The following is a 25988-nucleotide window of genomic DNA, read 5'->3' as shown; positions in this document are numbered from 1 at the left end:
TTCAATCCTTTCTTCACAATTATCCTTACAGCCTCCCCACTGTAAGGACCCATCAGGAAGCAAGGGAAGCCTCCTTTCCCCTTTATTCTTACACACCTTACAGAAATATTCTCGGGATCTCCGCCCTACTTATCCTAACAGCTCCTCCCCTTCCAGAGCCAGGCCCAGCAAACGCCTGCCCCTCCCCCTCCGTGCCCCCTTTCCCAAATTATTCCACACATCTCCTCCTCCAATCAGCACACCTTGTGCGGCCCAGAGCCCTCTTCCAATTCACTAGAAGTTACTCCTCCGTAGTCCTGCAAAGCCAGGTTCCTCTGGCAGTCCCGGCCGGACCCAGGGTCCTCCGAAAACAGTTACAAACCTCGGGTCGTGCGGTCGTCAGCCCCTCCTCATGCCTATCCAAGCCTCAAGCCTGTCCCCTTCCGCCCTATCCCGCAGCCGCCCAGGCAAGCAACACTGTCCCAGACCACTCGGGCTCCGAAGAGCAGCCCCAAGTGCTCGGCCCACCCCGAAGCGCTTTAGTCTCAGGCTCAGGATTCGCACCCCGCCCTCTCCATCCTTCACGCAGCTGGCACGGACGCCTCAGCGCCAGGCGGAGAGCTCAGCGCGGGAACCGGAGAAGCAGGACGCTGGACCCGGGCGCGCTCCCCGCTCCTAACCTCCGCCTAGAAAGCGCGGCCCCTAACGCAGGGCTCCCGCCGCCGCCGCCGCGCCCCCTCCCCCAGCTCTCCCGCCTCCAGCGGGCTCCTCACCTCAGAGCAGCGCCCAAGAGCCCGAGAGGAATCGGTGCTGCGCTACTGGCGCGTCGCGTCGGGTCGCCTGGGGGAGTGGCGCCCAGGAAGGCAGCAAGCCGGGTGGCCGCAGTGGAACCCCTCACTGAAGCGGCGTACCGCAGGCCCCAGCCAACGGCCCTCCCCTCAGCCGAACAAAAGAGCCTCGCACTCTGCGCTGCCCGCCGCCTGCATCGCGCAGGCGCGACGACCCGCCGCACGGCACCATGGGCCTCGGGGGTCTGTCCAAGACTACAAGGCCCGAAGCGCAGTGCGCCGCGCACGCACAGTAGGCGAGGGTGGTAGGGATTTCTAGTTTTTAAACTGTAACGGTGGAGAGACTGCAGCGTAGAGCGTTGTAACCTAGAAAATTAGAACACATGGGCCAGGGACGGTGGCTCACGCCCGTCATCCCAACACTTTGGGAGACCGAGGCGGGTGGATCACCTGAGGTCAGGAGTTCAAGACCAGCCTTACCAACACGGTGAAACCCTGTCTCTACTAAAAATACAAAAATTAGCCGGGCCTGGTGGCAGGCGCCTGTAGTGCCAGCTACTCAGGAGGCTGAGACAGGAGAATTGCTTGAACTTGGGAGGCGGAGGTTGCAGTGAGCCGAGATCCAGCCACTGCACTCCAGCCTGGGCGATGGAACGAGACTCTATCTCAAAAAAAAAAAAAAAAAAAAAAAAAAGAAAAGAAAATTAGAACATAAGATTTTCATAAGCGAGCCCCTTTGATGCTTGGCCCCCCAAAATCAACCACTTCTGGACAGTTCTGTAATTCACATCCTCAAAATTTTTGAATTTCAGATTCTTCACCAGAACTTTATCATATCTCCGCTGCCTCAAATTTCCAATGATTTCTTAGTCCTCAAATCTCTACCTCCTCAAATCTCTGTAAAATTCCTACTTAGGCCGGTACAGTGGCTCAAGCCTATAATCCCAACACTTTGGGAGGCGGAGGTGGGTGGATCACCTGAGGTGAGGGGTTCAAGACCAACCTGGCCAACATGGTGAAACCCCATCTCTACTAAAACACAAAAATTAGCTGGGCATCGTGGCAGGCACCTGTAGTCCCAGCTACTCGGGAGGCTGAGGGAGGAGAATCGCTTGAACCCAGGAGGCAGAAGTTGTAGTGAACCGAGATCGCACCATTGCACTCCAACCTCGGATAACAAGAGTGAAACTCTGTCTTAAAAAAAAAAAAAAATCCTGCTCAGTGTTAAGATTATTTCCCCTTCCCGGTCTTCCCTGATTCCCTAGAGTAGGTTAGGTCCCCCCGTAGGCCTCTCATAGCTTCCTAAATTTCCCCCTTTTTATTGGCGGCACCACAAAAATGTCCCCTTTTTCATTGTCATTTGTGCCCACCTTTTTCAGTGTCATTAATCTCCGTCAGCACCTTTCACTCAATCATCCCAATGAAACACACAATTAGGAAAAAACCATATTTTTAAGCCACAATATAACTAAAGTTTTTTTTTGTTTTTTTTTTTTTTTTAATTTTAAAGTATCCTTCTAATCAGGAGGAAGAAGGAAACTCTATTGCACTCTACCCCAAAAGGCAGCAGTTTGCTTTTATAAAACAGTTTTGCTGATGCAGGCACTGTTCAGGGCAGGAGTTTGCATTTATGACAGTTTTGCTGATGCAGGCACTGTTCAGGGCTCTGGAGAACTGTCATGTAGGAAGAACCCAGCCCAGCAACATCATAATAGAGTTTAGTTAAAAGAGCTTCAAGAAAGCACAGAGAAGAGGACAGGTGAAACCAGCTGGACTTCCTGCTTCAAGTGAGTACGTGGAGAACTTTTCTGTCTTACAAGAGGATTGTAAAACACCAATCAGCACTCTGTACCTAGTCTTACAAAAGGATTGTAAAATGCACCAATCAGCACTCCGTAAAAACCTCCCAATCAGTCCTCTGTAGCTAGCAAGAGGATTGTAAAATGCACCAATCAGCACTCTGTAAAATACACCAATCAACACTCTGTAAAATGCACCAATCAGCGTTCTGTAAAATTCACCAATCAGCAGGAATCTGAAAGTAGCCAATCGTGGGGAGGACTGAAAAAAGGGCACTCTGATAGGACATAAATGGAAAATGGGTGAGGACAAATAAGGGTGTAAAACCTGGACCCTTCTTCACACACTCCCCGCCCCCGCCCCCGCCCCCGCCCCCGCTCCCGCCCCACTTTCTCGCCAGCCAGCAATAGCAACTGGTTAGGTCCCCTTCCACGCTGTGGAAGCTTTGTTCTTTCGCGTTCTTTTGCTTTTCACAATAAATCTTGGTGCTGCTCACTCTTTGGGTCCCTGCCAGCTTAAGAGCTGTTTTTAACACTGTGAAGGTCCGCGGCTTCATTCTTTACCTCAGGGAGGCCACGAACCCACCGGAAGGAACCAACTCTGGACACAAAGACAGCAATTCTTCCTGAAACATTTGGGCTGGGTTTCTATGAAGAAGCAAATGAGAAGCATCAACTCACTTCCTCCTGTAGTGTACTGTTTTTGAATGATGATAATGATGAGAAAATTAGTTGTAATGATAAGTAGCTACTATTAATGAGTGGGTTGTTTTTTGTTTTTGTTTTTGTTTTTCCTGAGGCAGAGTCTTGCACTGTCGCCCAGGCTGGAGTGCAATGGCAAGATCTAGGCTCACTGCAACCTCCCCCTCCCGGGTTCATGCAATTCTCCGGCCTCAGCCTCCCAAGTAACTGGGATTACAAGCGCACGCTACCACGTACAGCTTATTTTTTTGTATTTTAGTACAGACGGGGGTTTCACCATGCTGCCCAGGCTGGTCTCGAACTCCTGAGTTCAGGCAATCCAGCTGCCTCAGCCTCCCAAAGTGTTAGGATTACGGGCGTGAGCCACCACATCTGGTTTATTTTTATTTTATTTTATTTATTATTATTTTTTGAGACAGAGTCTAACTGTCACCCAGGCTGGAGTGCAGTGGCATGATAGTGGCTCACTGCAACCTCCACCTCCTGGGTTCAAGTAATTATCCAGCCTCGGTCTCCCGAGTAGCTGGGATTACAGGCGCCCACCACCATGCCCAGCTAATTTTTTTGTTTCCTGAGACTGAGTCTTGCTCTGTCACCCAGGCTGGAGTGCAGTGGTGAGATCTCGGCTCACTGCAACCTCCACCTCCCGGATTCAAGCAATTATCCAGCCTCAGCCTCCTGAGTAGCTGGGTTTACAGTCGCCCGCCACTGTGCCTGGCTAATTTTTGTACTTTTAGTAGAGAGGGGGTTTCACCATGTTGGCCAGGCTTGTCTCAAACTCCTGACCTCAAATGGTCCCACCACCTCGGCCTCCCAAAGTGCTGGGATTACGATTATAGGTGTGAGCCACCGTGCCCGGCCTTAATTTTTGTATTTTTAGTAGAGATGGGGTTTCACTGTGTTTTCAGGCTGGTCTTGAACTCCTAACCTTGTGAAACCCCCCCACCGCCTGGGTCGTGGCCTCCCAAAGTGCTGGGATTACTAGTGTGAGCCACCACGCCTGGCCTATTTTTTTTTTTTTTTTTTTTTTTGAGACAGAGTCTCTTGCTCTGTCACTCAGGACTGTAGTGCAGTGGTGCGATCTTGGCTCACTGAAACCTCCATCTCCAGGGTTCAAGCGATTCTCCTGCCTCAGCCTCTGAGTAGCTGGGATTACAGGTGTGTGCCACCACACCCGGCTAATTTTTCTGTATTTTTAGTAGACATGGGGTTTCACCATGTTGGCCAGGATGGTCTGAATCTCTTGACCGCATGATCTGCTCGCCTTGGCCTCCCAAAGTGGTGGAATTACAGGCGTGAGCCACTGCCCTCGGCTGATTCGATTCTTTTCTTATAAGGGTAACTCAATCATCATAATCTTGCTCAAGACAATATTTGAAACGATATTGCTCATGTCCACAGGAAATGCATCTGTCACATCCAGTCTCTAAAATCACAAGTAGGCCTGGTGAGGTGGCTCATGCCTATAATCCCAGTACTTTGGGAAGCCAAGCTAAGAGGACTGCTTGAGGCCAGAAGTTAGAGATTAGCCTGGGCAATATAGTGAGACCCTGTATCTACAAAAAAGAAAAGTCAGGTGTGGTGGTACACGCCAGTAGTCCCAGTTACGCAGAATGCTGAGGCAGGAGGATCACTTGGGCCAGGGAGTTTGAGGCTGCAGTGGGCTATGATTTCACTGCCAGTGCACTCCACCTGGGTGACAGAGCAAGACCATGTCTCAGAAAAAAAAAGAAATAATAAATAAAGAAAAATAAAAAAGAAAATCACGAATAATATGGAGAAGGAAAATATTATTTTAGACCTTCTTTACAGCATGTCTATGGGATTAACAGTAATGATGAATAAAAGGAACGGCTTATAGACAGCACTCAGTAAATAGTAGCTCTTTTAGATTCATTAGATGGCTGCTTCTGAGATATGATAAAAGGAGTAGAGGAAGTATAGAACTTTAAAAATATCTTCCTCCACATTGAAATTCTTTGTTTCATTTTGACCACTACTTGATATTCTGTTGTTAAAGATGTATTCATTTGAGGTTAACAAGTACCCTCTTTTAAAATGCAAATAGCCGGCCACGGTGGCTCAAGCCTGTAATCCCAGCACTTTGGGAGGCCGAGACGGGCGGATCACGAGGTCAGGAGATCAAGACCATCCTGGCTAACACGGTGAAACCCCGTCTCTACTAAAAATACAAAAAAAACTAGCCGGGCGAGGTGGCGGGCGCCTGTAGTCCCAGCTACACGGGAGGCTGAGGCAGGAGAATGGCGTGAACCCGGGAGGCGGAGCTTGCAGTGAGCCGAGATCCGGCCACTGCACTCCAGCCCGGGCGACAGAGCAAGACTCCGTCTCAAAAAAATAAAAATAAAAATAAAATGCAAATAAACTTAAAGCTATCACTTCTCTGTTACCGCTGGTAAATCCGATTCTCAGGGCGATTTCCTGGTAGTAACTGGACTCTAATTAAAATATACACTTCTCAAATTATGCACTCATAGCCCTGAGTTTGATTGGTTTTCTTCTGCTAAGGGATCAGTGCTGGAGAAGTGCTTATCATTTGCTAGCATTTCAGGTATGATAAGGATTGGCCCCATTATCAAGTGTTAGAAACTACTGTTGAAAAATATCTGGCTGGGTGCGGTGGCTCACGCCTGTAATTTCAGCACTTTGGGAGGCCGAGGCGGGTGGATTACCTGAGGTCACGAGTTCAAGACCAGCCTGGCCAACACCATCTCTACTAAAAATACAAAAAATTAGCTGGGTGTGGTAGTACATGCCTGTAATCCTAGCTACTTGGGAGGCTGAGGCAGAATGGCTTGAACCCGAGAGGCAGAAGTTGCAGTTAGCCGAGATTGCGCCATTGCACTCCAGCCTGGGCAACAGAGTGAAACTCTGTCTCAAAAAAAGGAAAAAAAAAATACCCTAGGCCGGTGTCGTGATGCCCCACTCCTGTAATCCCAGCACTTTGGGAGGCCGAGGCGGGCAGATCACCTGAGTTCAGGAGTTCGAGACCAGCTTTGCCAACATGATAAAACCCTGTCTCTACTAAAAATACAAAAATTAGCAGGGCATGGTGGTGGGCACATGTAATCCCAGCTACTCAGGAGGCTGAAGGAAGGAGAATCGCTTGAACCTGGGTGGCGGAGGTTGCAGTGAGCACAGATTGTGCCATTGCACTCTAGCTTAGCAACAGAGTGAAACTCCGTCTCAAAAAAAAAAAATAAAACCAGGCTTGGTGTCTCATGTCTGTAATCCCAGCACTTTGGGAGGCCGAGGCGGGTGAATCACCTAAGGCTGGGAGTTCCAGACCAGCCTGGCCAACATGGTGAAACCCTGTCTCTATTAAAGATACAAAAATTAGCCAGGCGTAGTGGCGGGCGCCTGTAATTCCACCTACTCAGGAGACTGTGACAGGAGAATTGCTTGAAACCCAGGGGAAGGAGGTTGCAGTGAGCCGAGATCGCACCACTTTACTCCAGCCTGGGCGAAGAACGAGACTCTGCCTCTAATAAACAAAAAAATTAGCTGGGCATGGTGGCGCATGCCTGTAATCCCAGCTACTCGGGAGGCTGAGGCAGGAGAATTGCTTGAACCCAAGAGGCAGAGGTTGCAGTGGGCTAAGATCGTACCATTGCACTCCAGCCTAGGAGATGAGAGCGAAAGCAAAACTCCATCTCAAAAAATCAAAAAATAAAAAATAAAAAGAAATGAAAAGAAAAATGGGCACAGTGGCTCACCCCTGTAATTCCAGCATTTTGGAAGGACGAGGTAGGAGAACTGCTTGAGCTCAGGAGTTCAAGACCAGGCCGGGCAACATAGTGAGACCTCATCTATACAAATAATAATAAAAAATTAGCCGGGCATGGTGGCATACACCTATGGTCCCAGCTACTTAGGAGGCTTGAATAGGAGGATCACTTGAGCCCAGGAGGTCGAGGCTGTCTTAATATTAAGACATGTGAGGCCAGGCATGGTGGCTCACACCTGTAATCCCAGCACTTTGGGAAGCCGAGGCGGGTGGATCATGAGGTCAGGAGTTCAAGACCAGCCTGACCAATATGGTCAAACCCCGTCTCTACTAAAAATACAAAAATTAGCCGGGCATGGTGGCACGTGCCTGTAATCCCAGCTAGTCAGTATGCAGTTTCTTGAGACTTTCCTGATGAGATCAGTGATGAATTTAATAAATGTGATTTTTTTTACATTGAATAAATGCATTAACATTGACTGATCTGCATAATTCTGTACCAGTATTTTTAAAATGGCTTCAGACTCCCTATTGCACTTAACCTTTTTTTTTTTTTTTTTTTGAGATGGAGTCTCGCAGTGTCTCCCAGACTGGAGTGCAGTGGCGTGATCTCGGCTCACTGCAAGCTCCACCTCCTGGGTTCACACTATTCTCCTGCCTCTCCTGCCTCAGCCTCCCGAGTAGCTGGGACTACAGGGGCCCGCCACCACGCCCGGCTAATTTTTTGTATTTTTAGTAGAGACAGGGTTTCACCGTGTTAGCCAGGATGGTCTCGATCTCCTGACCTTGTGATCCACCCGCCTCGGCCTCCCAAAGTGCTGGGATTATAGGTGTGAGCCACCACGCCTGGCCTGCACTTAACCTTTTTTTTTTTTTGAGACGGAGTCTCGCTTGGTAGCCCAGGCTGGAGTGAGTGGCCGGATCTCAGCTCACTGCAAGCTCCGCCTCCCGGGTTCCCGCCATTCTCCTGCCTCAGCCTCCCAAGTAGCTGGGACTACAGGCGCCCGCCACCTCGCCCGGCTAGTTTTTTGTATTTTTAGTAGAGACTAATACAAAAATACAAAAATTTTGTATTTTTAAAAATTTTGTAAAAATACAAAAATTTTGTATTTTTAGTAGAGACGGGGTTTCACCGTGTTAGCCAGGATGGTCTCGATCTCCTGACCTCGTGATCCGCCCGTCTCGGCCTCCCAAAGTGCTGGGATTACAGGCGTGAGCCACTGCGCCCGGCCCACTTAACCTTTAAGAAATGACTCCATCTCCAAGGTGGTGTGTACTTAAAAAATAAATAAATAAATAAATAAACACTTCCAGTCTCGGCAACATAGGGAGCCTCTATCTGTATAAAAATTAAAAAAATTAACCGAGTATGGTGGCACACACCTGTGGTCCCAGCAGCTCCAACGGCTGAGGTGGGAGGATGACTTGAGCCCTGGAGGTTGAGCCTGCAGTAAGCTGTGATCCTGCCACTGCACTCCAGTCTGGGCAACAGAGCAGGAACCTGTCTCAAAAAAACAAAGAAGGCCGGGCGCGGTGGCTCAAGCCTGTAATCCCAGCACTTTGGGAGGCCGAGGCGGGTGGATCACGAGGTCAGGAGATCGAGACCATCCTGGCTAACATGGTGAAACCCCGTCTCTACTAAAAATACAAAAAACTAGCCGGGCGTGGTGGCGGGCGCCTGTAGTCCCAGCTACTCGGAGGCTGAGGCAGGAGAATGGCGTGAACCTGGGAGGCGGAGCTTGCAGTGAGCCGAGATCGCGCCACTGCACTCCAGCCTGGGTGACACAGCGCGAGACTCCGTCTCAAAAAAAAAAAAAAAAAAAAAAAACAAAGAAAAGTTACCATTTGTTGAATTTGGGTAGTATCAAAGAAGAATATTCAAAATTGTTTGAGAAGGCTAAATATACTCTTCCTTTTCTCAACTACATATCTATTTAAGGCTGAATTTTCTTAATGTACCAAAACAACAGAGCACAACAGAGAAAGGGGAAGCACATATGAGAATCCAGCTATCTTCCTTAATTTTTTTTTTTTTTTTTTTTTTTTTTTTTTGAGACGGAGTCTTGCTCTGTCGCCCAGGCTGGAGTGCAGTGGCCGGATCTCGGCTCACTGCAAGCTCCGCCTCCCGGGTTCACGCCATTCTCCTGCCTCAGCCTCCCGAGTAGCTGGGACTACAGGCGCCCGCCACCTCGCCCGGCTAGTTTTTTGTATTTTTTAGTAGAGACGGGGTTTCACCGTGTTAGCCAGGATGGTCTTGATCTCCTGACCTCGTGATCCGCCCGTCTCGGCCTCCCAAAGTGCTGGGATTACAGGCTTGAGCCACCGCGCCCGGCCCAATTTTTTTTTATTTTTATTTTTTTACAATGGAGTCTCCCAGGCTGGAGTGTAATGGCGCAATCTTGGCTCACTGCAACCTCCAACTCCTGGGTTCAAGCAATCCCCCTGCGTCAGTCTCCTGAATAGCTGGGATTACAGGTGCCCATGACTATGCCCAGCTAATTTTTGTAGTTTTAGTAGAGACAGGGTTTCACCGTGTTGGCCAGGCTGGTCTCGAACTCTTGACCTCAGGTAATCCACCCGCCTCCAGCTCCCAAAGCGGTGGGATTACAGGCGTGAGACACCGTGCTCGGCCCCTTTCTTTTCTTCCTTTTAGCTGTTTTTCTTTTTTTCAGACAGGGTCTTGCTCTGCAGAGATCAGGGCTCCCTGCAGCCTCGAACCCCTGGTTCAAGCCTTCCTCCTGCCTCAGCCTCCCTAGTAGCTGGGACTACAGGCACATGCCACCACGCCTGGCTAATTTTTAAATTTTTTTTTGCAGAGACGAGAGTCTCCCTAAATTGGTAGGGCGTGTCTCAAGACTAGCCTCAAACGATCCTCCCGCCTCGGCCTCTCTAATAAGTGTTGGGATTACAGGCGTGAGCCACCGCGCTAGACTTGCTGAAATTATCTTTAAATAAGTTGTTAAAAGACCATCGCAAAAGTCTTCAACACATTGAACGGTTTTCTCTTGCTCCCTAGCTGCATGATGCTGCTTCGAGTTTGTTTTGGTGTGAGCCATCTGAGTCGCCGGACCCTCTCGAGTCTGGCTTTCACTCTGACAATCGGTCAGTGGCTTTACGAATCGGAATCGGAGTCCCCTCGATAGCTCCGCTGGGGAACAACAAACTACGAGGTTCCAATGGTGACTCTCGAGACTTAGTGAGGATCCAGGGATGTGGGCTTCCTAAAGCCCCGAACCTCCCACACTGCAGACGGTACCTCGCATTAAGGGAACAAGAGTAACAACCCCCTCACACCCCTCTGCTCTCGTGACCCACTGGCTGACCGTTGCGGACGCCCCCTGGCCGCTGATTGGCTTCCCCTGACAGTGGGCGGAACGCGGCCCCGGATTGGATATCCGAGCCCATTCGCCGTCCCTCACCCCGCACCTGCGTCCACTCTCTAGCGTCCCAAGTGAGTGGAGGGGGGATCCCGACTCCAGTCCCGGGCCTTGGCAAGCGGAACTGCGCCGTTCGGAAGCGGGAATCCCACTCAGAGCCCGGGCCTGTAAAGGCGGGGCGTCCTGGGCAGCCGGGGTTAGGGCGTCTCCCGTCGTGCACTGGGGCACCGGCGACTCACCCGGAAGGAGAAGCCGTGATCTGGCTATATGGTGGGGCGCGGGCGGTGTCGCTGTGGGGAGCTGGTGCTGTTCTCAGGTGAGAGTGCGTGGGCGGGGCCCCGGGGAGTAGGGGCTGCGCTCAGGTGAGGGGGCGTGGGCTTGAGCGTCAGTAGTGGCACTCGGGATGGTGGCATCGCTTTACATCCTAGGGAGGGACTCTCTTACCACCCGGCATTAAGGCAAGGGCTTGCTGGGGATCCAAAAACCGACTTTTCAGTTTACCTTCAAAGTATATCTTTCACTTCCTACTCCCCAGGCTTAATCGGAAAGGAAGAAGGATCATGTGGACCTTTCGGTCCTAGTTTGTTGCGAATGGAGGAGGAGTGATCGTAGTAAAAGACTGGGGACATTTACTTAAACGGCTAAGACTGGGGGCAATGGCGAGTATTTTACGTGGACACGGGAGACTTGCGGTAGATTGTGGTCGCCGTTGTTAATTACCTTCCAAGTGAAAGGAGTAGGTTAGAGATGGACAAAAAGATGGAGCATAACTGCTTGGTTGAGATCATACAAAGCTTGGTCAGAACTGGGAGCTTCCTCTATCTAGTACGTGTGATATTTATAATTGGAGGGAGAGCTTTTTGAATTGCTATCTGCCATCTGGCACTAAGGGCTCAAGATTGAGTAAGAAGGGACGGTAGTCTCAGTAGTTCCATCTACTTTAATCACCTGATTTTTTTCTTAACCTGTCTCTTGAAGTTGTTTAAATGGGAGAGAAAATAAATGGTGAGACTAAAGCCTTGTATTGTTACTATATTAGAAGCTTTACGATGAATCTACTTTGTAAACAGCAAACAATTGGGTACTCACCAGCGCTACTGGTGCTGGTACAGGTGAAGAAAGTGAAGGAAACTTCAGATGTGGTTGAAAGGGCCCAGGAAATGTAGTTAACACCGAGTTATGTAATTAGCCATGGTCACTGACTCTAGCCTTATTTGGATGACGTACAGATCCATCTCCCAGATTATAGAACTAAAGTTAGGAACTTTCTGCTTCTTCTCCAGAGGCAGAACTGAGCTTTTTCTTTTGAGGAGTGGTATCTGTGGGGAGGAATCTAATGAAGAATAGTGGTTGCTAGAAATTACTACTTGGTGTCTAGGTTTTTGTATTTGTTCCAGTGTTTGTTTGTTTGTTTTTGAGATAGGGTCTCGCTCTGTTGCCCAGGCTGGAGTGCAGTGGTGTGATCTTGGCTCACTGCAGCCTCTGCCTCCTGGGTTCAAGCGATTCTCATGCCTCAGTCTCCCGAGTAGCTGGGAGTACAGGCCCGTGCCACCATGCCCAGCTAATTTTTGTATTTTTAGTAGAGACGGAGTTTTTGCCGTGTTGGCCAGGCTGTTCTCGAACTCCTGGCCTCAAGTGTTCTGCCCGCCTCAGTTTCCCAAAGTGCTGGATTACAGGCAGGAGCCACTGCGCCGGCCCAGTGTTTTTAAGGACAGTTACAACTGCAACTTTCTTCCTTTTTTTTTTTTTTGAGACAGAGTCTCACTCTGTTGCCAGGCTGGAGTGCAGTGGTGCGATCTCTGCTCACTGCAGCCTCCACCTCCTGGGTTCAACTGATTCTCCTGCCTCAGTCTCCCAAGTAGCTGGGACTACAGGCACGCGCTACCACGCGCAGCTAATTTTTGTATTTTTAGTAGAGACGGGGTTTCACCATGTTGGCCAGGATGGTCTTGATCTCTTGACCTCGTGATCCGCCTGCCTGGGCCTCGCAAAGTGCTGGAATTACAGACATGAGCCGCCGTACCTGGCCCATCTGGAGGGTTTTTTTTTTTTGGACAATGGAGTCTCGCACTGTCACCTGGGCTGGAGTGCAGTGCAACCTCCGCCTCCCGGGTTCAAGTGATTCTCCTGCTTCAGCCTCCCAAGTAGCTGGAATTACAGGCGCCTGCCACCATGCTCAGCTAATTTTTTGTATTTTTAGTAGAGACGGAGTTTCATTATGTTGGCCAGGCTGGCCTCTGGAGGTTTTTTTTAAAAAAAAGCCAGTTCGGCCGGGCGCGGTGGCTCAAGCCTGTAATCCCAGCACTTTGGGAGGCCGAGGCGGGCGGATCACAAGGTCAGGAGATCGAGACCACAGTGAAACCCCGTCTCTACTAAAAATACAAAAAATTAGCCGGGCGAGGCGGCGGGCGCCTGTAGTCCTAGCTACTCAGGAGGCTGAGGCAGGAGAATGGCGGGAACCCGGGAGGCGGAGCTTGCAGTGAGCCGAGATCGCGCCACTGCACTCCAGCCTGGGCAACAGCGTGAGACTCCGTCTCAAAAAAAAAAAAAAAAAAAAAAAAGCCAGTTCACAGCTATTTGTTTCTGAGTGGTATTGGCCCCAAAGGAAAGAAGAATTTCTTCATGAAAGTAGTGCAGGGCCCTATGCAAACTCTTCCTGAGACCAAGTGTATGATGATCATTTCGTTACTAAATTATGGTCCTGAATTTGACAAACCTTTTTCAAGGTACAAAAGATGTATGATCTCCACTGAGTGGATGACTGTGATTTCCTTGTCATCGTCTTTCCCATTGTTGGTTTTGTTTAAAGACACTTCAGAGTATTTAACTCTCTGCTCCTGTGCAGGCAGTTTATCGAATGCCTGCAAAGAGAAGAGAAAAAAAAAAACAACTTAAGGAGGTTAATTGTTCACAGCAAATGGGTCTGCTCTTTTTGGTCTCAGACATTTGACTAATATCTGGAATGTCATATATGGGTTGTTCTGGAATTGGAATTTCCCACCTTTCAGTTCAGGACCCCTTGAAGGTGGTGGCTGCATCAGATAAAAATCAGATTGTCAGCAAGAATACCATTTAAGATGGTACTGCAATCACAAAACCTTGGGTTTGCTCAACACCGTGTAGCCCAGTTTTGTCATGGACCATGCAGCTTCGTTTCTGCATGCAGTGTTTGTCTGTGGAGATACTTCTGGTATATTGGAGAGAATTGAAAAAGCTGTTTGCTTTGCTGATTTCATGGTGTAAACAAGTTCCCCTTCTTTTGAAATGTTAGTCTTGTGTTAGCAAAACATAAAATAGAAGGAAACTCATTACACAGTCTTCTAATGGTAAGGCAGAACTAATAAGAGAATGTGTTTAAAATTAATTGTGGGACTGTAAAAATGAGTGCGTATGTGAATGGGTATGGGGGAAGGAGAGGGAGGGCTCAGAGATATTAGAGATAGTCTTGTTTTCCCAGGAGCCAGCCTGGATCATTTGTTGGCAGTACATACTGGCTGAAGTCAGTTTTCATTTCAAGGTAAATTGGAAAGGGAAATTAAACCTTATTGTTCCGCTCTTAAGAGAGAAGGGGGTGGAGGCGGCAGCCAGGGTGGATGCTGTTGGAATAGTTCTAGAAGTAACAAGATTAGTGCTGTATTTTAACAGAAGGTGACATCATGGGCCCCATTGGACTTGAGTAACCCTGTGCTGCAGCCTTCATGGTCCCCTTGTCGGAGTGGGTGATGTCGCTATACATGTAAACTGCCACATTGGGGAAAATCAGGGCTGAGGCTTTAATGAATCTTTACAAAGGAGCAGAATGCATCCTGGGTCGACCTGTGCAGCTGTGGGGTGCTTGGGCAGAAGTACAAACCGGATGGCATGTCAGGAGAGGAAGTCATTAGAACAGTTGGCTTGGGTTCCAGAGTATGGATTGGATACAGGGAAGGTCCCAACTGGGCAACCCACTCAGGTGCTCCTTGGACTATGATTCACCTGTGAGGAGGTGACTGGTGTTAGTGAGACTGGGAGAAATGCAGAAGCATTGGTGTTTGTGGGGACTTGGTTGTCTCTAGACAGCCGGGAGGGGGCGCTGTTAGGCTCGCTTTCAAAGCTGTGATCTGAGTGCTTACCAGACCCTGTTATGCCTGCGTTCTTGAAGGCAAAAGTTTTACATCTGGACCCGCCTGTTTTGGCTGCATGTGACAAACTTTCTGTAGACTCCAACACCCTTTGGGGAGAGGTGGCCTAGTTGAGGGCCTGGTCTGAGAAGGGAGGCAAATTCCCCAGGGCCTTTTAGCTTGGCATTGAGCTAATGGGTATTTTTTTTTGCTTCCTCTTAAGTTTTACAAAAACAAAAACTGTTGCCTGGGTTTCCCCACGGTCGTCTATTAAAAACTTTCAGGGGCCGGGCGCGGTGGCTCAAGCCTGTAATCCCAGCACTTTGGGAGGCCGAGACGGGTGGATCACGAGGTCAGGAGATCGAGACCATCCTGGCAAACACAGTGAAACCCCGTCTCTACTAAAACTACAAAAAAACTAGCCGGGCGAGGTGGTGGGCGCCTGTAGTCCCAGCTACTTGGGAGGCTGAGGCAGGAGAATGGCGGGAACCCGGGATGCGGAGCTTGCAGTGAGCTGAGATCCGGCCACTGCACTCCAGCCTGGGCGACAGAGCGAGACTCCGTCTCAAAAAAAAAAAAAAAAAAAAAAAAAAAAAAAAAAAAAACTTTCAGGGTTTTCCCTGGTAAAGAATGGTAAGAACAGAGGCATACTAATCTTGATCCTGTATCCTCTGTCCCTCATCAGATGTTTTCTTCCAATGGGCTTTTGGTGTAGGATGTCGGAGAACCAAGAACAGGAGGTAAGAGTGTGGTCTCCAGAGAACAGGTAGGTAAAAGTTGGAGAGGGGATTTAGGAGGAAAGAGGACACAGAGATGCAAATCATTACTCAGTAGTGTTCTTCCTGCAGTATTACTTTGGTGGTTCTGATGAGCTCAAAATAAAGTCAGGAGAAAGAAATCAATAGCAGAGGCATTCCTAGGAAATGGGGTTCCATTCTGACTAAATTTTCCATTGATTGGAATATACTGGAATGTAAGCTTCATGGGGGCAGGGACTTATGTCTCTTGTTCATGCTTTATTCCCAGTGCCTAGAATAGTGTCTGACACGTAGTGGGGCTCAGTAAAAATTTGTTGAATTGAGTGATTGAATTGAGTGAATGAATGAATGAATGAAAGTTGGTGTTGAATGAATGAAAGTTGGTGTTGGGTGGAAAAATCTAGCAACCTGTGTTGTCAGAGCTGCCTTGCTCTGTAGCTGAAGCTGAGGGAGTTTTTCTTACCTACAGGAGGTGATTACAGTGCGTGTTCAGGACCCCCGAGTGCAGAATGAGGGCTCCTGGAACTCTTATGTGGATTATAAGATATTCCTTCATGTGAGTGCATCAAGCTTCTGTATTGGGGTCAACGCTCTGCAGAGCTGAGGGGCTTGTACTGAGGTGTAACCCTTTTTTTTTTGAGATGGAGTTTTGCTCTTGTTGCCCAGGCTGGAGTGCAGTGGTGTGATCTCGGCTTACTGCAACCTCTGTCTCCCGGGTTCAAGCGATTCTCCTGCCTCAGCCTCCCAAGTAGCTGGGATTACAGGCATGTGCCACCATGCCCAGCTAATTTTGAATATATATTTTTTTAGTAGAGATGGGGTTTTATCATGTTGGCCAGGCTGGTCTTGAACTCCTGACCTCAAGTGATCCACCCTCCTTGGCCTCCCAAAGTGCTGGGATTACAGGTGTGAGCCACCGCACACGGCAAGGTGTAACCTATTTTTGAGTGTTTCTGGTGGACCCGAGACAGAAGACTTGGAAGAAAGGGAGGGAGGAAAGGAAAGAGAGTTTGAGGTATGTCTTTGAGTTGCTTTTGGGCTGCCTGGTGGCACTTTGTTCTAGTTGGGGACCTGATCAGGTCTGTGGCCTGATGGCATGGCTCCTCAGTGAGAGCAGTGATAGGGAGCTTATGTGAACTTGTCTTTTTTCCACTAAACCCTTTTCATGTACTTCATGTGCTTTCGTGTATAGACCAACAGCAAAGCCTTTACTGCCAAGACTTCCTGTGTGCGGCGCCGCTACCGTGAGTTTGTGTGGCTGAGAAAGCAGCTACAGAGAAATGCTGGTTTGGTGTGAGTTTGCTCTTGCTTCCTTCTTGGGTCTGTTTTGGGTGCTTATGTAGGTACTGGAGTTGACAATGAACAGAACTTGCAACATACCAGGCACTAAGGAAATTGGGAAATATGTTGTTTCTTTTTTTGTTTTTTGGGTTTTTTGTGTTTTTTTTTGACATAGGGTCTGGCTCTGTTACGGAGGCTGGAGTGCAGTGGCGCCCTCATGGCTCATTGCAGCCTCAACCTCCTGCGTTCTAGCAATCCTCCCACCTCAGCTTCCTGAGTGGCTGGGACTGCAGGTGCATGCCACTACATTTGCCTAATTTGGAAAATATTTTTGTCGAGATGGGGGTCTCCCTATGTTACTAGGGTGGTCTTGAACTCCTGGACTCAAGCAGTCCTGCCTTCGCCTTCCAAATTGTTGGGATTAGGTGTGAGCCACCAGGCCCAGCTGGGAAATAATGTTTTTTTCTTTTTTTGAGATGGAGTCTTGCTCTGTTGCACAGGCTGGAGTGCAACGGCGTGATCTCATGTCACTGCATCCTCCGCCTCCCAGGTTGAAGCAATTCTTTCTGCCTCAGCCTCCCAAGTAGCTGGGATTACAGGTGCCCACCATTACGCCTACCTAGTTTTTGTATTTTTAGTAGAGATGGGGTTTCTCCATGTTGGCCAGGCTGGTCTCAAACTGCTGGACTCAAGTGATCCACCCGTCTCGGCCTCCCAAAGTGCTGGGATTACAGGCGTGAGCCACCGCTCCTGGCTGGGAAATATGTTTTGTTTTTTTTTTTTTTTTTTTTTTGAGACTGAGTTTTGCTCTTGTTGCCCGGGTGCAGTGTCGGCTTACCGCAACCTCCACCTCCCGGGTTCAAGTGATTCTCTTGCCTCAGCCCCCTGAGTAGCTGGGATTACAGGCATGCGCCACTACTCCCGGCTAATTTTGTATTTTTAGTAGAGATGGGGTTTATCCATGTTGGTCAGGCTGGTCTCGAACTCCCAACCTCAGGTGATCCGCCTGCCTCAGCCTCCCAAAATTGCTAGGATTATACAGGACTGAGCCACCGCACCAGGCCCTTTTTTTTTTTTTTTTTTTTTTGAGACAGAGTCTGGCTCTGTTGCCCAGGCTGGAGTGCAGTGGCCAGATCTCAGCTCACTGCAAGCTCTGCCTCCCGGGTTTATGCCATTCTCCTGCCTCAGCCTCCCGTGTAGCTGGGACTACAGGCGCCCGCCACCTCACCTGGCTATTTTTTTGTAATTTTTAGTAGAGACGGGGTTTCACCGTGTTAGCCAGGATGGTCTCGATCTCCTGACCTTGTGATCCGCCCGTCTCAGCCTCCCAAAGTGCTGGGATTAACAGGCCTGAGCCACCGCGCCCGGCCAGTTTCTTCCTTTTTAAAAACAATAGTTGATGGTTTGTGTGGATTTCTTTTTTTCTTTTTTTTTTTTTTTTTTTGAGGCGGAGTCTCACTCTGTCACCCAGGCTAAAGTGTAGTGGTGCAATCTCAGCTCACTGCAACCTCTGCCTCCCGGGTTCAAGGGATTCTCCTGCCTCATCCTCCTGAGTAGTTGGGATGACAGGTGCACACCACCACTTCTGGCTAATTTTTGTATTTTTAGTAGAGACGGCGTTTCACCATTTTGGTCAGGCTGGTCTCCAACTCCTGACCTCATGATCTATCTGCCTTGGCCTCCCAAAGTGCTGGGATTACAGGTGTGAGCCACTGTGTCTGGCCTTTTTTTTTTTTTTTTTTTTTTTTTTTTTTAAGATGGAGTCTTGCTCCTGTCCCGTCCAACAGACTGGAGTGCAGTGGCGCGATCTCAGCTCACTGCAACCTCCACCTCCTGGGGTTCAAGTGATTCTCCTTCCTCAGCCTCCTGAGTAGGTGGGATTACAGGGGTGCGCCACCAAGCCCTGCTAATTTTCTTTTTTCTTTCTTTCTTTTTTTTTTTTTGAGACGGAGTTTCGCTCTTGTTGCCCAGGCTGGAGTGCAATGGCTCGATCTCAGCTCACCGCAACCTCCACCTCCTGGGTTTAAGCGATTCTCCTACCTCAGCCTCCCGAGTAGCTGGGATTACAGGCATGTGCCACCACACCCGGCTAATTATGTATATTTATTTTTATTTATTAAAAAAAATTATTTTTTGAGACAGAGTTTCACTCTTGTTGCCCAGGCTGGAGTAAGATGGCATAATCTCAGCTCACTGCAACCTCCGCCTCCCAGTTTCAAGTGATTCTCCTGCCTCAGCCTCCCAAGTAGCTGGGATTACAGGCATGCACCACCATGCCCAGCTAAGTTTTTGTATTTTTAGTAGAGATGGGTTTCTCCATGTTGGTCAAGCTGGTCTCGAACTCCCGACCTTAGGTGATCCGCCTGCCTTGACCTCTCAAAGTGCTGGGATTACAGGCTGGTCTCGAACTCCTGAGCTCAGGTGATCCACCCACCTTGGCCTCCCAAAGTGGTGGGATTACAGGTGTGAGCCACCGCACCCAGCCTACTTTTTGTATTTTGTATTTTTATTTTTGAGACAGAGTCTCACTCTTATCGCCCAGGCTGGAGTGCAATGGTGCGATCTCGGCTCACTGCAACCTCTGCCTCCTGTTTAAAGCAATTCAGACAGGGTTTCACCATGTTGGCCAGGCTGGTCTTGAACTCCTGAGCTCAGATGATCCACCCGCGTTTGCCTCCCAAAGTGGTGGAATTACAGGCGTCAGCCACCGCACCCGGCCTGTTTTTTTTGTTTTTTTTTTTTGAGACGGAATCTTGCTCTATTGCCCAGGCTGGAGTGCAGTGGCGTGATCTCAGCTCACTGCAAGCTCCGCCTCCCGGGTTCACGCCATTGTCCTGCCTCAGCCTTCCGAGTAGCTGGGACTACAGGCGCATGCCACCATGCCCGGCTAATTTTTTGTATTTTTAGTAGAGACGGGGTATCACAGTGTTAGCCAGGATGGTCTTTATCTCCTGACCTCATGATCTGCCCACCTCAGCCTCCCAAAGTGCTGGGATTACAGGCGTGAGCCACTGTGCCCAGCTGTTTTTTTTTTTTTTTTTTTAAAGGAGACATGAGGTTTCATCATGTTGCCCAGGCTGGTGTTGAACTCCTAAGCTCAAGTGATCTGCCCACCTCAATCTCCCAAAGTGCTAGGATGACAGGCATGAACCACGGTACCTAGCCGGGAGTGGGTTTCATAAACAACATAGTGTGGCTGGGCTTGGTGGCTCACACATGTAATTCCAGTGCTTTGGGAGGTTAAAGAAGGAGGATCACTTGAGGCCAGGAGTTTGAGACCAGCCTGGGCAACAGAGCAATACTCTGTCTCTACAGATACCTAAGTAAATAAATAAATAAATTAGGTGCACACAGTGGCACGTGCCTGTAGTCATAGTTATTCTGGAGGCTGATGCAGGAGGATTACTTGATCCCAGGAATTTGAGGCTGTGGTGAGCTATGCTCATGATTATGCCACTGCACTTCAGCCTGGGCAACCTGGAGAGAGCAGCTTGGAAAGCAATACCTTGTCTCTAAAATCAAACAGACAAAAATAATGTATCAGCATGGGTTTTATAGTCATAGACCTGGTTCCGATATGAGCTTTGCCGCTTACTAGCTGTGTAACAGTGAGAAATTTACTTAACTTCTCTGATCTAAAGTGAGTTTACTAATATCTTTCTCATGGGGTTTTGGGATGACTAAATGAAATAATGTTTATAAAACATTTAGCACAGTCTGGCTTGACACTTGGCATGCAGTCAGTCAATGTTAGCACCACCCCTTATTAAAAGCTAATTGTGGCCAGGGGCCGTGGCTCATACCTGTAATCCCAGCACTTTGGGAGGCCAAGGCGGGTGGATCACGAGGTCAGGAGATCAAGACCATCCTGGCTAACACGGTGAACCCCGTCTCTACTAAAAATACAAAAAATTAGCTGGGCGTGGTGGTGGGTGCCTGTAATCCTGGTTACTCGGGAGGCTGAGGCAGGAGAATGGCGTGAACCCGGGAGGTGGAGCTTGTAGTGAGCTGAGATCGCGCCACTGCACTCCGGCCTGGGCGACAGAGCGAGACTCCGTATCAAAAAAAAAAAAAAAAATGCTAATTGTATTGATGAGGCTTGTTTTCAAGGTATTTCCTTGATCAGAGGCTAGAATGACTATCTTAGATGTTAGAGTTATCGTGGGTGTTATATCATGTGGCTCCACAGGCCTGTTCCTGAACTTCCTGGGAAGTCAACCTTCTTCGGCACCTCAGATGAGTTCATTGAGAAGCGACGACAAGGTCTGCAGCACTTCCTTGAAAAGTGAGTGGACAGAACGGCTGGTGCTGGCCACTGAGGGTGGAGGCGGGGTGGAGGGAGGTGCCAGGCAGGATGGAGCTCCCTGCTCAGGTAACCAGAAGTTCTTCAGAGGATGGGGAATGGAGAGCAGTTCCTCAGGGTGATGCTCTGTGTTGTGCTACCTGTATTTTCCCCAGGGTCCTGCAGAGTGTGGTTCTCTTGTCCGACAGTCAGTTGCACCTCTTCCTGCAAAGCCAGCTCTCAGTGCCTGAGATAGAAGCCTGTGTCCAGGGCCGAAGCACCATGACTGTGTCTGATGCCATTCTTCGATATGCTATGTCAAACTGTGGCTGGGCCCAGGAAGAGAGGCAGAGCTCTTCTCACCTGGCTAAAGGAGACCAGCCTAAGAGGTAACTGGAGTACTCTTTGAGATAGCAGGGGCTAGGTTTGCTATAACCTGGACCAGAGAGGTGTCCATTTGTTAGGGAAAGTAATGTCATAGCATTGGTAGCCTTTCAAGAGATCTTGTTCTTTGGGTGTGTGGCTTTCTATCCAGGTGGGTCTGTGTTAACCTACCACTGGGTAGCAGGAGCTCCTACTGAAACCTGGGGAGAGAGAAGGGAAAGCTTTCTCATTTATTCGGTATTTTATTCCTCCTCCCTCCCTTATTTATTTTTATTTTTATTTTTTTTGTGGAGATAGAGGCTCACTCTTCTGCCTAGGCTGGAGTGCAGTGGCATGATCTTGGCTCACTGCAACCTCCGCTTCCTGGGTTCAAGCGATTCTCCTGCCTCAGCCTCCTGAGTAGCTGGGATTACAGGCAAGTGCCACCACGCCCGGCTAAGTTTTGTATTTTTAGTAGAGATGGGATTTTTGCCATGTTGATCAGGCTGGTCTCGAACACCTGACCTCAGGTGATCACCTGCCTCTGCCTCCCAAAGTGCTAGGATTACTGGCTAGGATTACCGTGCCTGGCCTAATAGCTCTATTGACATAAAATTTACCTGCCATAAAGTTTACCTTTTTAGGTACAGTTCAGTAGTTTTTAATATAGTCACAGGGTTGTATAACTGTCAGCCACCACAGTCAATTTTAGAACATTTTCATCACCCCAAAAGAAACCTTGTACCTGTGAGTAGTGACTCCCCTGTCCTTCCCTCCCCCGTAGCTCCTGGCAACCACTAGTCTACTTTCTGTGTCTATGCGTTTGTCTATTTTGGACATTTACACAAATGGAGTCATATGATTTGTGGTCTTTTGTAACCGGCTTTTTTCATCTAACATAATGTTTTCAAGGTTCATTCATATTTTATCATGCATCATTACTTCATTGCTCTTTTTTCTCCTTTTTTCCCCCCATTTTTATGGCTAAATAACAGTCCATTTGTATGGCTAAATAACCACATTTTGTTTATCCATTCACTTGCATTTATCTGTTTTTTTTTTCTGAGACAGAGTCTTGCTCTGTCGCCCAGGCTGGAGTGCAGTGGCATGATCTCGGCTCACTGTAAGCTCCGCCTCCCAGGTTCACGCCATTCTCCTGCCTCAGTCTCCCGAGTAGCTGGGACCACAGGTGCCCACCATCACGCCGGCTAATTTTTTGTATATTTAGTAGAGACAGGGTTTCACCGTGTTAGCCAGGATGGTCTCGATCTCCTGACCTTGTGATCCGCCTGCCTCAGCCTCCCAAAGTGCTGGGATTACAAGTGTGAGCCACCGTGCCCAGTCTTTTTTTTTTTTTTTTTTTAATTGAGATAGGGTTTCGCCAGGTTGCCCAGGATGGTCTCCACCTCCCAGACTCAAATAATTCACCATGCCCAGCCATTTTTTTTTTTTTTAATTGGGCAGCCTCCTGAGTCAGAATAGGCTCAGAGAGACTTCCCTTCCATTCATTTTTGTTTATATGTTCATACTCTTTTTTTCTGAGACGGAGTCTCACTCTGTTGCCCAGGCTGAAGTGCAGTGGTGTGATCATAACTCACTGCAGCCTTGACCTCCCAGGTTCAAGCAATCTTCCCGCCTCAGCTTCCTGAGTAGCTGGGCACGCACGTGCCAGCATCCGTGGCTAATTTATTTTTATTTTTTTGTAGAGATGGGGTCTCACTATGTTACCCAAGCTGTTCATACCTTTCTTTTCCTTTTCTCACTCTTTTCCAGTTGCTGCTTTCTTCCAAGATCGGGTAGGAGGAACTCTCCCTCACCACCTCCCAGTGAAGAAAAGGACCATTTAGAAGTGTGGGCTCCAGTTGTTGACTCTGAGGTTCCTTCCTTGGAAAGTCCCACTCTCCCACCCCTCTCCTCACCATTATGCTGTGATTTTGGAAGACCCAATGAGGGAACCTCCACTCTTCAGTCTGTGAGGAGGGCTGTGGGAGGAGACCATGCTGTGCCTTTAGACCCTGGTCAATTAGAAACAGTTTTGGAAAAGTGAGCTCTGGGTTCTGCTCTGAGATGGTCAGAGAAGATACGGGCCAGGAGACTTACTCATGTGGGACTGGGCACAGGGCAGGTATTGTGGGAGGCTGGGCTGCTTAGTGTCTTCTAGTCGCCTTTGCTTGGGCTGATTGACAGAGGTCAGTCATAACAGCCCCGTATGCCTCTTCCATGGGAATAAATACTGTGCAGATGTTTGTAAGTTAAGCATAAGGCCCAGGGGCTGTTGATTTTGAACAGAACCCCATATTACTCTCCTGGGGGCTGAGTTTCTGTAGGTCATTTGTATGTAGGACCAGGAGTATCTCCTCAGGTGACCAGTTTTGGGGACCTGTAGGTGGCAATTCTAAGCTGCCATATTGAACATTGTCCCAACGGGAGTGGTTGTGTTGTATCCCCATCTTGGCTGGCTTCAGTTTCTACTGTAGCCCTAGAGCACTTTGTTTCTGGGAGGCTGGCCTCTTGCCTACCTTCTTGCATGGACAGTGGGATGAATATTTACTCTCCCACCTCCTTGCTTTTTCTTTCAATGATACCACTGAATGGAACTGGTGCTGTGACTTCTGCTGCTGGGGATTTATGTCCCGAGACCTTAGCCTGGCTGAGTGGAGCCTGAGACCTGCACAACAGCTCATCATGCCTGAGAGAGAAGTGGCTGGCCACAGCCAGAAGAAACAACAACAGCCAGGAGCCTTTATTTTGGAAAAGACTGTCGGGGCTGTCACTGTCTCTTCTGGTTATAAAGCGGCGACGTGGCTATCTTTTCTGCAGGGTTAGAGTGGGCTCCTTTCTTTTTTGAATCCTTTTCTTCTCCTTTGGTAACAGCTCCCTGCCTCTAGGGCTTCCATTGCGAGCATCTCTGCTGTATTGAGCAGTCCAGTGGGGGTGCGAGGGCTTTGTTTCTGCCTGCCTGAAAGAGAGGGCTCTGGGGATGGAGATGAGGAACAACACGCTCTCCTTCAGACAATGAGGCATTCTCTCCTCCTGCTGCCATTCTTCATCTCCACTGAGAGCCAGAGCTGGTAGGAGCCGAGTGCCACAGGCATTCTGCATTGCTTTACTCTTAGGTTTGCTTGTGTGATTCTTCCCCTGCCTCTCACCCACTCCTCCCTCCTCTCACTATCCTACCCTGTCTGTGGGCTCTTTTACTACCAGCCTATGCTGTGGGACTGTCATGGCATTTAGTTCAGAGTGGAGGGGCTTTGGCCTGAAATAAAATGCAAGTATTTAAGATTGTTGTTGGCAATTTGTGTCTAACAAGCTGTAGCAGAGAGGGAGGGAGTGAGGGCTGGCAGTAGTTCCTTTCATAAATCATGAATTTATCAGCATGGAAATAATGGTTTAGAACTGTGCTCTGTAGCCCTCCTGCATTGTGTGTGCAGCTCAACTTCACCACTGGAGGAAGGATTGTCTTCCAAAGAGCTGGGATCCAACTCTTCTCACAGTTCTGGGCATGAACCTTGTTAGGTATAATTTACCTGATGCTGCTTCCATCCTCGCAGCCTGTCTGAGGTGCCAGGTGCTGAAAGAGAAATAAAGTTTGTCAACAGGCAGATGCAAAGCCCTGGCTGGTATTCATCCCTCTTTCCTGCCCGCCTCCCCTGGGTCTCTCCTTTATATGATGCAGCAGAGCAAGGCGAGGATAGAAAACCTACAGAGGCAAATCCAAAATGTCAGAAGAAGTTCATTTAAAAGGGGAAAAAAACTCCACGCGCAACCCTCACAAAAACCCGACAGATGCTAAGCTAATGGCATCCGCTTTGCCGATTGGTGGGGATGGCTCATGAATATTAATGAGCCCAATGCTCCAAATGGTGCAGCTGTGAACCCAGCTGTGCCTGAAGCTCTCTGATCTCCATACTTCCAGACAGGAGCCGGAGGTGGTCTGTGTCAATTCCCTACTCAGCCAAAAAACAGCAAGCTGGGTTGGACTTCTTCTATTTGCTCCTTTTCTTCCTGGAGTTGGTGCTCAGCAGCTAGTTCTGCCAGCAGGCTAGGCTGCTGGGACAGCAGGAGCCATTCAAAGACATGGATGTGATTTTTCTGACTCCCAGCTTTTTTAATGATCCATTAGCAGCATGCATACAACAGCACCTCAGTTAATCTAAGGCCAGGCACCATCTCCTTTCAGTCTCTTAGTTGAGTATAGGCCTTAGAAGGAGAAGTCCTAGGAAGGAAAGCACTTTTCTAATAATACAGGCCTAGGGCCATCAGAAAAATAGCACACATGAGTTTTTCTCTCCATCCAGATAGTGCCATAGGCCCCTCTTCTGTTTTGCTCTGTTCCTGCGTGTGCCCAGGTCTAGCCACTGTGGCTGATGACCTCTATGAAAGATGGAGGATTAGCTGGGGGTAGTGGCTCATTGAACTATTTGTAGGATAAAAATGTTTAGAATTTAGTTTTGAGTCAAGTTCTGTCCTGATTTAGTCACCTTTCTTCTGTCAGATACCTCCATGGCCCACATCTAGTCATCCATAACCCAGGATGACTGATTCCAAGCTTGTGGGGATTGTTTGTTTGGTGGGAGGAAATGTGTTTGTGTGTGGGGGGGTTTCTTACCATTAAAACACTAAGTTTTATAAGCATAATTTTATTGGCCCTTTTCAGTGCCTCGCGAGGAAAGTAGGGTAGGTATATGCTTCTTTTTTCATTGAGGAAACTGAGCTCAATTTTTTTTTTTTTTTTTTTTTTTTTTTGAGAAGGAGTCTCCCTTTGCCGCCCAGGCTGGAGTGCAGTGGTACAATCTCAACTCACCACAACCTCC

The 25988-nt window shown here is 48.7% G+C and overlaps 2 protein-coding genes across 20 annotated transcripts in view; one reads left to right on the top strand and one right to left on the bottom strand.

Annotated features, from left to right (window-relative positions):
- CBX1 (chromobox 1) overlaps nucleotides 1-10611 on the bottom strand; it is a 44349-nt gene extending 33738 nt beyond the window's left edge. For 4 of the 11 annotated variants that reach the window (XR_012425716.1, XR_012425717.1, XM_045374931.2 and 1 more), the window contains exon 1: nucleotides 753-968. Coding sequence is in view for 2 of the 11 variants with exons in the window: in XM_065531409.1 (XP_065387481.1) it covers nucleotides 3131-3201 (71 nt within the window). In the remaining 9 variants the exon portion in view is untranslated. Of the gene's footprint in view, nucleotides 1-752; nucleotides 969-3130; nucleotides 3215-8396; nucleotides 8515-10439 lie in introns of those variants that run through there. The other 7 variants (XR_012425718.1, XM_065531410.1, XM_065531411.1 and 4 more) reach the window with 4 other exon arrangements.
- On the top strand, nucleotides 10398-24454 carry SNX11 (sorting nexin 11). Of its 9 annotated transcripts, XM_005583552.4 has the most exons (8): nucleotides 10635-10706; nucleotides 13848-13907; nucleotides 15176-15230; nucleotides 15718-15804; nucleotides 16441-16541; nucleotides 20719-20814; nucleotides 20988-21200; nucleotides 22948-24454. In XM_005583552.4, the coding sequence occupies exons 3-8, from the start codon at nucleotides 15189-15191 to the stop codon at nucleotides 23219-23221; spliced, it is 813 nt and encodes a 270-aa protein (XP_005583609.1). In that variant the 5' UTR covers nucleotides 10635-10706; nucleotides 13848-13907; nucleotides 15176-15188; the 3' UTR covers nucleotides 23222-24454. The 9 variants fall into 9 exon arrangements, with proteins under 9 accessions (XP_015293692.1, XP_073875500.1, XP_073875501.1 ...); XM_015438206.3 differs by lacking the exons at nucleotides 10635-10706; nucleotides 13848-13907 and adding an exon at nucleotides 10398-10464; XM_005583551.4 differs by lacking the exon at nucleotides 13848-13907.
- Nucleotides 24455-25988: the final 1534 nt, after the last annotated feature.

Source organism: Macaca fascicularis, chromosome 16, assembly GCF_037993035.2.
Source record: "Macaca fascicularis isolate 582-1 chromosome 16, T2T-MFA8v1.1".
Taxonomy (NCBI): domain Eukaryota; kingdom Metazoa; phylum Chordata; class Mammalia; order Primates; family Cercopithecidae; genus Macaca; species Macaca fascicularis.
Note: the sequence above shows the minus strand (reverse complement) of the source record. Positions and strands in the feature narration are given on the sequence as shown.

Coding starts and splice junctions, on each gene's coding strand:
- SNX11 (XM_015438206.3), top strand. CDS start 15,189: ATGGGCTTTTGGTGTAGGATGTCGGAGAACCAAGAACAGGAG. Junction 15,231..15,717: donor CGGAGAACCAAGAACAGGAG/GTAAGAGTGTGG, acceptor TCTTACCTACAG/GAGGTGATTACAGTGCGTGT. Junction 15,805..16,440: donor ATTATAAGATATTCCTTCAT/GTGAGTGCATCA, acceptor TTTCGTGTATAG/ACCAACAGCAAAGCCTTTAC.